The following is a 12,550-nucleotide window of genomic DNA, read 5'->3' on the forward strand; positions in this document are numbered from 1 at the left end:
CTGGGGATCAGTTACTTGGTTGTCACTCACTGGTCCACAGGCTTTCTTTGAGGGACATGACTCGGACACAACTTTCTTTGTTTGACGACATCTTGTGGAATCATGCTCCCTCCGAGATGTTCCGTTTACTCCATTTAGAGCTCCCCATGCTTCTATAGACACATCTTGGGAGATTCTGGCTAGTATCACAGCATGGCATATTTGGAGAGCCAGATGTACAAAGGCTTTGGAGGGCTCCCAGGTTCACCCTTCTCCGACTATGGCCAATATGCTTCTGTAGACACATCTTGGGAGATTCTGGCTAGTATCACAACATGGCATATTTGGAGAGCCAGATGTACAGAGGCTTTGGAGGGCTCCCAGGTTCACCCTTCTCAGACTATGGCCAATATATGGGCAGATACTATACACACTTTGATGGCCATTTGGATGAACATGCAGGGAAACTCCAGGACTGCTACTGCTAGGAGGGTTGCTTTTCTCAGAGTCTAGAAGGATTGTCCTTTCTTCTCTGACTCTCCTTCAAGGATGAGGTGGCATTTTCAGCCGCCACCTGGGATTTTTGTTTGCTCATTCTGAGCTGTTTTTTCTCATGCTTGACATGATGTACTCCTGCACTTGAGCTTGCTCTGCGGTTTTTATTCATACTTAATGAAGTACTTTTCTTGAAAAAAAAAATCATTGCTCAGGTGTTGTGCATATTTGAAGCCAATTGTTGGTTGTAAGTTGATGCACTTTTGGATGCCTATTGAGCAAGAGTTTGCTATTGCATTGTGAGCAATTGTTTGGCTGAGATACAAGATGATTTTTTGGGGCACAAGCACATTGCATTTGAGCCAGTGTTTGGCTGTGGTTTGAGAATAACTTTTTTGGAGCAGAAATATAGTGCTTGATTGCATTGCTTGATTGCATATTGTATCCTGGAAGGGATTGAGGTTTGAGCATAATTTTTGGGGTAGATTTACTGCTATTTCAGAGTAGCCACTATTAGTGAATGCCATTAAAGTGATTGCATAGCAGTCGGTTGTCTTTCAATTGTCCATTTACTGTCTTTTCCTTTGTAGGTATACTTGCATTTATTCTTGAGCTTGCAATCATGTGCCTCAATGAGAATTTTGGTACCATGACTGAGGCAAATAAGTTGGATGGACCCAACTATGCTTTGTGGTCGTTTACACTCAAGAATATCTTGGTTGGAAAGGGCTTATGGGACATCGTGAATGGTGATGAGACTAGACTTGCTGGATCTAGCACAAGTGCATCTTCCACTTCTGGCACTACCACTCAAGCTTCTACTACCGCTTCCACAGAAGATTAGAAAAGGTTTGATCACAGGGATGCCCAAGCTTTGTCTTTGATTGCATTGTCTGTGAAGACACACATTAATTCCACTATCAAGTCTTGCAAGCTTCAAAGGCGGCTTGGGATAGATTGAAAAGTATGTGGAATGTCAAGAATGAAGCAAGAAGCATTGCCTTGCACAATAAGCTTAATGACTTGTCCATGCAGGAAGGTCAGACTATTTCAGCGCATATTGCAAAGATTACTGACATTCGGGATAAGCCTGCAGCTATTGATGAGGATATAGAAGACAAGAAATTGGTCTCTATCACCCTCAATAGTATGGCACCCTCATATGATACGTTTGTTACTTCCTTGACTATTATGCTCAGGGCTGCTCCACTCAGTTTTGAGCAGTTAGTTGGCTTGCTTTTACAAGAAGAAATGTGGACTGCCAACTCAGCCCATTTGAGTGAGCAAGCACTTGCAAATTGCCAATCATGGAAAGGGTAAATATCATAAAAAGACCAGCCATGCTTATCATTCCAAGGAGGGGAATACAAACACAAATACAGGGAATGCAGATAAAGGTGCAAAGGTGAAGAAATCACATACAAAACATGCCAAGGGAATTTAAGATGGAGAATAGTAAGCCTATGGCCACTCCATTGGAAAAAGGACTCAAGCTGAGTAAGCATGATGAGGCTGAAAAGTTTAATGGTACTTTGTACAAGCAGCTGGTTGTTAGTTTGATTTACTTATGCTCTACGCGGCCAGACATTTCCTATGCCATAGGGCTTCCATCTTAGTTCATGCATTGTCCCACAGTCACAGGGCCAGCGAAGAGGGTACTCCGTTATGTACATGGTACACTTACCTATGGGCCACATTATGCTTCAAATGGTGACATGTCTCTGAGTGGCTTTGCAAACTCAGATTGGTCAGGGGACATTTCATTTGAACATTTCAGTTGGAGTTCACTTGTGTTACTTCTTGTTCTCTTGTGTTCACAACTCTTCTCCATTCTTGTTCCTACATTTAGTTCACCCACAGCCACCCAAGACAGTCCAGCAGCTGTTTTTGAGTTTTTGAGGTCCGATTTCAATGTTTTCTAAAGTTTTTGAGCTCCCCGCACACAAAGAAGACTGTCTCGCATCAGATTTGTTTTTTTTGTACAACCGTACGGATGTCTGTATGGACAGGTGCACGCCGTCGTCAGGAACCCACAGATATTTTCAGAATTCGATTTAGAGCTGTTTATGGCATTTTTTGGACTTTTTTCAGTCATCCAGGCCTCCTACAGTTGCTCCCCGTACCAGCATACCTGCTTCAGCTCATTGCCTCATCTCCCGTACCAGCCCGTACCTTCAGCTCCGGTGTCCTACAAAGTGCATTGCACAAGTGTCTTGCAATTGGTATTGCACAGGTGTCTTGAATTTGGGGGTTATTTCAGCTCAGGTGTTGTGCATTTTGAGGCCCAGTGTTGGCTGAAGGTGTATGCACTTTTGGATGCCTATTGAGCGAGATCTTGCTATCGGATTGCGAGCCAATGTTTGGCTGAGATTCAGCCTGTTTTTGGGGGCCTGTTTTTGGGGCAGAAGTACATTGCATTTGAGCCAATGTTTGGCATTGCATTTTGAGCCAATGTTTGGCTGTGATTGAGGACAACTTTTGGGGCAGAAATATAGTGCTTGATTGCATTTTGTATCCTGGAAGGGATTGAGGTTGGAGAAATACTTTTGAGGCAGATTTAATGCTATTTCAGAGCATCCATTGTCAGTGAATGACATTGCAGTGATTGCATAGTAGTCAGTGGTCTTTCAATTGTCCATTTGCTGTCTTTTCCTTTGCAGGTACATTTGCTTTTATTCTTGAGCTTGCAATCATGTGCCTCAATGAGAATTTTGGTACCATGACTGAGGATGGACCCAACTATGCTTTGTGGTCATTTACACTGGTTGGAAAGGGCTTATGGGACATATTGAATGGTGATGAGACTAGACTTGCTGGATCTAGCATGAGTGCATCTTCCACTTCTGGCACTACAACTCAAGCTTCTACTACCGCTCCCACGGAAGATCAGAAAAGGTTTGATCACAGGGATGCCCAAGCTTTGTCTTTGACTGCATTGTCTGTGAAGACACACATTAAGTCCACTATCAAGTCTTGCAAGCTTCACAAGCAGCTTGGAATAGATTGAAAAGTATGTGGAATGTCAAGGATGAAGCAAGAAGCATTGCCTTGCACAATAAGCTTAATGACTTGTCCATGCAGGAAGGTCTGACTATTTCAGTGCATATTGCAAAGATTACTGACATTCGGGATGAGCTCGCAGCTATTGATGAGGATAAAGAAGACAAGAAATTGGTCTCTATCACCCTCAATAGTCTGGCTCCCTCATATGTTACGTTTGTTACTTCCTTGACCATTATGCTCGGGGTTGCTCCTCCCTCGTTTAAGGAGTTAGATGGCTTGCTTTTACAGGAAGAAATGAGGACTTCCAATTCAGCCTATTCATCCAACACATGCTTGTGGAATTTCAGGATGCACAGGATCAAGGATCCAAAGAAAGCGTATGAGATTGTGGCTTTAGGCTCTTCTGAGGCCAGCATGGTTCTTTACAAGCTTGATGCTCAGCCCTATAATCAACATGCTTTGGCTGTCTCATATGCTACTCGTGGTGATTTATGGCATGCTAGGTGTGGTCATGCGCATCACAGAGCTTTGGCATACTTGCATACTCATAATACGGTTGAAGATTTGCCAAAATTACAGCAGCTCACTCAAGAGGTGTGTGAAGCGTGTGCTCTTGGAAAGTTGCATCGCCTCCCGTTCCAAAAGGATGGTCTAGGTTCAGTAAGAGCACAAAGGGTTGTAGATTGTGCATAGTGATGTTTGTGGACCAATGGATGTCACAACCCATAGAGGGTATCGGTATTTTGTCACATTCATTGATTATTACTCCCGGTTCACTTGGCTCTTTCTCATGAAAAGCAAATCTGAAGTGTTCAATTGGTTTAAGGAGTTCAAAGCATTGGCTGAGAACCAAACCAATTCTAGAATTGGAACAATTAATTCTGACAATGGAGGAGAGTATACTTCACATTCTTTTGAAGGGTACTTGAAAGAGCATGGGATAAAGCATCACAAAACAGTGCCATACCCGCCTCGACATAATCCGATTGCAGAGAGGAAGAACAAGATTCTCATGAAGATGACACGGTGTATGCTGAAATTTAAGAAAATGTCAAAAGCATTTTCGGGTGAAGCAATAGTTACAGCCACATATATTTAGAATCGATGCCCTACACAAGCATTTGTTGATAGGACACCCTTTGAGGCATTTTATGGGTACAACAAACCCGGGGTGAATCATTTCACTGTGTTTAGGTCTGTTGCATATGCTTTGGTACCAGCTCAGAATCAATCCAAGCTTGATGATAAGAGCATCAAATGCATCTTTGTGGGGTATAGCACTGAAAGCCGAGGCTTTAGGATTTATGATCCAGCCACAAGTAATCATAAGCAGGGATGTTTTGTTTGCAGAGCATGATAGCATGAATGCATCCCAAATTGGTATAATCAATTATGGTTTACATTATGCTCGAGATTGTGACCTCAACCTTCACGGGTTCATAGACTCTGATTGGTCTGGGGACATTGATGATAGAAGATCCACTTATGCTTATTGTTTTCATTGAGTTCATCTTGCATATCATGACTCAATAAAAAGCAAGCCGAAGTCTCTCTTTCTTCCAGTAAATAAAAATATAAGGCGGCAAATGCAGTCACTATGGAATGCATGTGGTTAAGGAAGTTAATGCATGATTTGCATCATTCACAGGATGGTGTGGCCACTCACACTTACTATGACAGTCAGAGTTGCATTGCCATTGCAAACAATCTTGTCTTTCATGCTAGCACGAAGCACATTGAAAATCATCATTGCATTCAAGGTCGTATTGAGGATGGCTTCATCGACCTTATCTATTGCCTGTCTAAGGATAATGTGGCTCTCAAAAAGTCTTTCCACTGAAATCTCTATATATCATTGAGAAGGCTTGGGGATGAGAGATATACAAACAATGTCAAGGGGGATTGTAAAATGACATTGTTCTTCACGTGTTCCCAAAGCTTGCTATATCCTTGTGAATGAATTTGTGCAACCATGATATTTTAGGTAACTACTGAGACATTTCCATAGAACTTCACGCATACGATTAGGGGGGATTTGTAGGGATATTACAATGGTATGGTTATGTAGGCTAGACTTAGCTTAATTATTCTAGTCTATGTATTTGACCATGCTCATGACGCTTTCTCCTTGAGCTCAAACTTTTTAATGTCTGCAAGCCAGCTGTCCTTTATGGCTTCACAAGTGACTGCCTGCCTGCCACCTTACTTGTCTTGGGCCCTAGGGTAAGGCAACCAACAAAGCACAATTATTTGAAAAAAAAAACCGATAAAGATAAGGTACATATGAAGATGATATTCTCCACAGCAAGATTCCCCTTCAAATACAAGTATGGCCACTTCCTCAAGGCCTCTCCGCAATCCTTCATATGTGGGATAACTCCTTCTATGTCACATGTCAGTCTATTCCTTCATTCACATTTAGGCCTCTCCTACTTTATTCTCCACAAAGCCTACAACATTCATCCACTACCTGGTTGCTTGATAGCCACCTACTATCTACTCATATGTTGCCGGGTGTCTGCCTAAAGATGGATTCTGTTCGCATGCAAACTGTGCCTATCATACACTTGTGTGTCCACATGCCGGCCACCTATTGTCGACCTACCGGTGGGCATGTAAATTATTACTCCCTATATCCTACAACAATTTGTTTTTGGAAATACTCCTAAGATCATTTGATATAACATCTAACACACAAAACTAACTCAACCTTCAGAACTCTATATTTTGCACAATGCGAGTATATATTTATCATGGAAACTAAGATAAGTGAATCCCACCGCTGTAACTGACGTTGTCAATGCTTTCAGACCAGCTGTACATGCATGGACCTCTGGTAGTGTAGAAAAATCATTCCTCCTCAACCGGATCAGTACATCCTCATAAAGCTGTTTGAGCCATTGTGCAGCAAATTGAAATGCATACGTAGTTGCCAACAAAGGAAACAGCCGTTGTTGTTGTGTCATATAGTTGAGCACCTGTAAGTTTTGAATGATAAAAGTCACAAAAAAATCATTTGATTGATAAAGGAAAATTGCAGCAATATTCATTTCCTGCACTGCTGCTCCTTGTGAGTATGATTCTGGATAACAATCTGCATGTAAACTGAATATTCAACTAGATCTACATTTTAATAGAATAATTACCTGAACTTCTGGCATGTCTTCCTTGTCACCAAACTGTCTTCTTATAGCACTGTATCGGACTGCAATTGTCACAGCACGCGACAAATTGATACCAGCTTCAGAAATAATGATTTCACGTGAAGTCATCATGGCACCATACAAAATTTGGGGAGGAACATGAGATTTGATGTACTTTCCATCTTCTGTCACTTCCGCCATCCTGCCAGAAAAAATTGTTTCATGTTCCCATATCTTAACATTCCAAATTCATGGTGAAATTTTTATGAAGCCAGAATGAAGAAATTGATAATACACGTACAACAATTATTGGACTTAACCAATTTTGAAAGATTGCTTCTTATAAGTAGAGCCATTCTAGTTCTGTAACTTACAGTTTGAACGTAGGTTTGAATGATAATAGGTTCAACCATCTGATACAATGTATAGACACATGAAGGAATATCCCATTAAAATTTGGCAATTACTCAAAGTTGTAACAACATTTGCATCGTACATGGTTTGTAATATGTCTCTTTCATATAATGAACCTTTGTGAATGTTGATTTGCATATTAACCTTGTTTGCAAATACATACCCCACTTAAAACATATCCTCTCCCTACCTCTTTATTTCTCACCAACCCCATGGGGTCCCAAGATCGACGAAGTGGCCTGGTGCATGGGGTGGAGCCTTGAAAAGGGCTAATCTAGTCAGTAGACTGACCACCTAAAATGGGGCAAGGCTGCAATAATAAAATCCCTTGAACTTTTTTTGTTCCAGAGAAAATAACATTCTACTAATAAATGCCTTAGTGACACAGATACCAAGGAAATTACAAATCCCAAATGAAGGCTACAATATAAAAAACACAAGGATATCCCCCTAGCTGGCCACTCTATGGGAGATTACCACGTACAAAGGGCTGAACAAATAGCCCCTCTGGTGATATATATACCACAATCTGGAAAATGTAGGAAGGGGCCTGGCTCCCATATACTAATAAATCCTCTCTCTCAGGCCTAGCCCTATCTGAATCTCCCTAGAATCTATCCCATCTACCTCTAAGGGTATGAATGATATCTAGCCAAATGCTGGCCTGTGCCTCCGAGGCTGATGTGGTCTGCTGCTCTATAGCCTGCCTACACCTAGCTGTTCATGTGTACCAGGCAACGATGCTCGCTATCAGCTTCCATCTATGAAAGTGTCCAGGTATCCATGCCGTCTTTGTGAAGTCTATAAAATAGATGAAGGTCAACTCCTGCCATAATAATCTAAAGGGTAAACTCCCATTAATGTCCTCATACCCACCATAGTAAACTTGCATGGGGTGGAGCCTTGCAAAGGGCTAACCTAGTCACTACCTAAAATGGGGCAAGGCTGCAATAATAAAATCCTTCAAACTTTAGACCGGCATGCTTGTAGTGACCATGCTATGCAGGTTGGGGGTTCTTGCTCTACATAATCAAATCCCAAAAGTATCACTTAAATATGATGCACAATCATCTATCGTCGGCACATCATTCCCTATTTCAATTATACTTCTATTATGGCCTTGGGGAAATATCCACAAAGAGACACACCGAAAAGGCAATGTGAAGCCTTTAAAGGTTAAGCCCAAAACTCAAGAAGGGACATAATTTCAGAAATTGATTATGATGATCCATCCGTGTACTTACTTTTCTCAAAAGTAGAGGCTGATAGCCAATGTAGAGGGCTATACAATCAACGGATTCCTTCGCACTTAACACTATGGCTCATGTCTGTGTTGCTTTTGTTTATCATGATGAGGCCAGGTTGGTTAAATTTTTTGATGAGCATGTTATTTCAGCTCCACAACTTGAACCTGTTAGAGTACTGGGCCATGGGAAGCAAGGCCTTTATGCTATCGGTTGGTACATCGATGCCCATTCAGAGCACATTCCTCTTGGTATCTGGAGGCTATGGCTTTGGGGAGGGTTTCCATAAATTTATGCAATAAGACCCAGGTGAATGGGAATTGGAAGGGATTGTGTCAGGTAATCACTCCAAGGGCCCTCCATTTTTTCAATTTACTGTTAGTAATGCCACGCATTTTCAGATTACAGACAGGGATGGAGACCATCAAAAGCTCATCATTGGGAGAGCTTCCACATTACTCCAGACCAGCAAAGATCTGTGTGAACAATATTATGGAAGTCTCTTAGGAACATGAAAGTCACCTTTTCTTTGGCTTTTCATGACTAGTATCTGGGCAGATACCCCTTGCATTTTGTGTTGTGATTTTAGAGGTGTGCAGATGGAAGGGACGAGTGGAAGCTTGTCAGATGATGCACCAATGCTCGGGAGCGCAGAGTGGCTTATGGAGAGGTTGTATTGTCATTGCACTCATTGCAAGCGAGAAGTACGACATCAATGCCATATTATCATGCACCACTTGAGGATGTATGGGGAGGAGCCCAAACCAGTACCCACCGTTGGTGGTGCACGTGGTGATGGATCATCGGAAAGTCAATGCTATTTGAATTTATGATTAATATTGCTTATGTGCTTATGTATACGACACGAAATCTTGAGACAAGATCTTATATTTACATGAAACCTTGAGATAGGATGAGGAGGGTGGCAAGGGTGGTGTGCATATACCTTCACACTTTGAGAAGGAGTATAGTCTCCTGGATGTGCCAAATGATGAGGAGGGTATGGTGGACATGATGGATTCTATTTTTAGGGGCAATGCACGTGATGTCCAAGTCTGAGGCCGTGTACATGGTACCTTTGATAGAGGAGTTATAGATCTTATGGACAGGAGTACGGGTCTTTGATATTTCCAGGGCTCCTAGACATACCAATGACATTTCTATGTGGAACACATCGATTGAAAGAGAGTCATGTATGATTGTGGAGTCATGGCTAAAGCAACGGTTCAGGGCACGCTATTTTTTGGATCTTAATGGATTTCCTTGCATTTTGTGTTGTGATTTTGGAGGTGTGCAGATGGAAGGGAGTGGAAGCTTGTCAAATGATGCACCAATGCTTTGGAGCGCAGAGTGGCTTACGGAGAGGTTGTATTGTCATTGCACTCATTGCAAGTGAGAAGTACGACATCAACACTGTATTGTCATGCGCCAATTATATCTTCACACTTTGAGAAGGAGTATAGTCAACCTGATGTGCCAAATGATGTGACGAGGGTATGGTGGACATGATGGATTCTATTTTTAGGGGCAATGCACGTGATGTCCGAGTCTAAGGCCGTGTACTACAAGGAGGGTTGCTTTTCTCCAAGTCTGGAAGGATTGTCCTTTCTTCTCTGACTCTCCTTCAGGGATGAGGTGGCATTTTCAGCCGCCTCCTGGGATTTTTGTTTGCTCAGTCTGAGCTGTTTTTTCTCATGCTTGACATGATGTACTCCTGCACTTGAGCTTGCTCTGCAGTTTTTATTCATACTTGATGAAGTACTTTTCTTTTTAAAAAAAAAAAAAGAGTTGGTGTCCCTCCACCATGTACAAATCTAATGGCCCCTTGTCTTGTTCATCACCCTATTTGGGTTGTGGCCAGTGGTGGCACTCCTTCAGCTCCTTTTCCATATCCTGGCCCTCCTTGTTCTAAGCAGCCACTTCCACTCAATTCTACAACCACCACTCATTAATCAAGGGAAGAATGTGGCCCTGGCTCTACAGCTCTCTTGTAGGTAGAGATCTTACGAACTTCAACACCCTGTTCGGTTCAGAGGAACTCTTTCTCACCTTTGGGATGATTTAAGAGAGACAAAAGTTTGTGCCCTCCACCCCTTTTTTTTTTTGGTACCCTCCACCTTTGGTTATAATGTTCTTCTAGTTCCCTTCCAATAGAGTGTCCACTTCCACACGTGTGGGTTTCTTTTCTTTGTGGACTTTCCTCCTCTCCACTACTCCAAAAGATCTTCTTCATAGGAGGAGGTGTTTTCGCCACCAAGTTTGGTAAGGTTTTCCAAACCTACTTCTCTCGATGAGGATTGTTAGCTGGAATATTCAGGGTCTTGGTGGTGTTCCTCGTCACCACCAAAGGTAGTTGATTCGTAATCAGACTCATCCAAGTGTCACTAGGGGTCTTCTTGACATTCTCTTTCTCTATGAATACAAGCTGGATAGTAAAGATTGTGCAAAGTTAGGTACACTACTTTCTGGTCACATTTTGTATCCATCATTGGGGATGTCTGATCACAAGGGGGAGAAAAGAATTTGAAATTGAAATGCATGTTCCTCCCCTAGAGCAATAGTCATATCCTCTAGAGTACATTGGATTTCACTTCTCATTAGTGACATAAGGTTGGTCTTCTCAATATCTACACCCCTAACAATAGAGGGGAACATGTCCTTTTCTAGAAGGAACTGTTGGAACATGAAGTCAAAGTGAGTGTTTCTAGTGTGTTTTTATTGAGTTATAGAGTAGTACTAGACTACTTTATATCCTAGAGTGACACGTGTCACTATGGGACTTATCCCATATACATTTGACACTTTAGTGTGTGTGTGTCTATCCTATAAAGGCATTGTACTTTCATTGTCTTATCACTCAATACATTCAAAGCCTTTTGAGTCATGTAAGTACATTTGGTCTATTGCTCATTTCCATTTTCCTTTGCTTTCATTATGCTTTCATTTAAGTTTCATTTCCTCTCTCCCTAGCCTACCCGCTCTCTCTCCCTACTACCACCATGCTCCAACATGTGGTATCAGAGCCATGCCCACCTTTCCTCCTTTCTTCCTCTCATCCCCTCCAAGCTCAAGCTCAACCTAAGGGATGAGGGAGGCCCACAAATGGAAGCTATCCTCTCCCTATAGTAGAGCAACCCTTCCTTAGCCTCACCGGATGCTGATCGGGACGTGATTTTCTGCTCGGGGGTGATTACTACTGCTTGTCAACACACTGGTCTACGCAGCTCTTCTGGTTTGCAGTTCATGCGATCTCAATCTACATCGAAGACCATCCTATGTTGCTTCCGTGCTGATCTGTGTTGCCCACGCCTCAGCAAACAATGCAAACCAGCTCTTTTGGTTTGTAGTTCACGCTTCCTCAATCTACATCAAAGAAGACCATCGTATGTTGCTTCCGTGCTGATCTGTGTTGCCCACGCCTCAGCAAACAGTTCCGCCTTTGCTCAGCTTGACTGCCTGGTCCATTTCCCTGCTGTCTACTCCTACCCCTAGTCCTATCCTCTCTCCCCCTCCTTTAGCCTTCTTCATCCCCCTCTCTCCCCTCAGCCTTCACCCTCTCCTTCCCTCTCTCTCTACTAGCAGCATTTTGAGTCGGACGGAGCTTAACAGTGTTCAAGTCGGCCTTCCCACCCCGATTGACGATGGCTCAGCCTATTGGAATATGAAGCCAAAGTGAGTCTAAAATGAGTGTTCTAGGTGGTCTATGTGTGTTTTATAGTCTAGTGAGTCCTAGACATGCCACGTGTCATATTGGGAGTTATCCCATATACACTATGGCTTTCTAGAGTCTAGTGTCACACTATATAGTGTTGTACTTATCTATTGTCTATCATATCAGTCAACATCAAGCTCTTTGGTATCATGTGACTACTTGTCCATTGATTTCATTTTCTTTCCATTTCATTCCCATTATGCTTGTTATCTTTCCTTTCCCTTCCTACTGTTAGCTATTATTCAGCCATCGTGGAACAGGTTTGCTACACCAAACCTTAAACATCTCTCTCTCTCTCTCTCTCTCTCTCTCTCTCTCTCTCTCTCTCTCTCTCTCCCCCCGTCACTGCTCCCTGTCGCTTGGCTCTCCCCATCGCTGGCTCTCTGCCCGTTGCTGGTTGCTAGCTCTCTGCCTCGTCGTTGGCTCTCTGCCCATCGATGCTCCCCGTTGCTAGTCGTTGCTCCCTGCCTCCGTCGCTGCTCTCCGTCGCCACTCCCGCTCAGCCTCCCCGCTAGCCCCTCCGCTCTGCCTCTCCTCCGCTCAGCCTCTCCCTCACCAGC

The 12,550-nt window shown here is 42.8% G+C and overlaps 1 protein-coding gene across 1 annotated transcript in view; it reads right to left on the reverse strand.

Annotated features, from left to right (window-relative positions):
* The window catches only part of LOC147887306 (peroxisomal acyl-coenzyme A oxidase 1-like), a 114,916-nt gene that overhangs the window by 45,508 nt on the left and 56,858 nt on the right, over window positions 1-12,550 (reverse strand). Inside the window, exons 7-8 of the mRNA XM_087394386.1 lie at window positions 6,624-6,822; window positions 6,258-6,455 (exon numbers count right to left, since the gene is read on the reverse strand). Coding sequence (XP_087250512.1) covers window positions 6,258-6,455; window positions 6,624-6,822 — 397 coding nt within the window. The remainder of the gene's footprint in view (window positions 1-6,257; window positions 6,456-6,623; window positions 6,823-12,550) is intronic.

The sequence above is a fragment of the Dipteris shenzhenensis genome, chromosome 23 (assembly GCF_047967505.1).
Source record: "Dipteris shenzhenensis isolate YYH24624 ecotype China chromosome 23, Dip_SZ_1.0, whole genome shotgun sequence".
NCBI classification, from domain to species: domain Eukaryota; kingdom Viridiplantae; phylum Streptophyta; class Polypodiopsida; order Gleicheniales; family Dipteridaceae; genus Dipteris; species Dipteris shenzhenensis.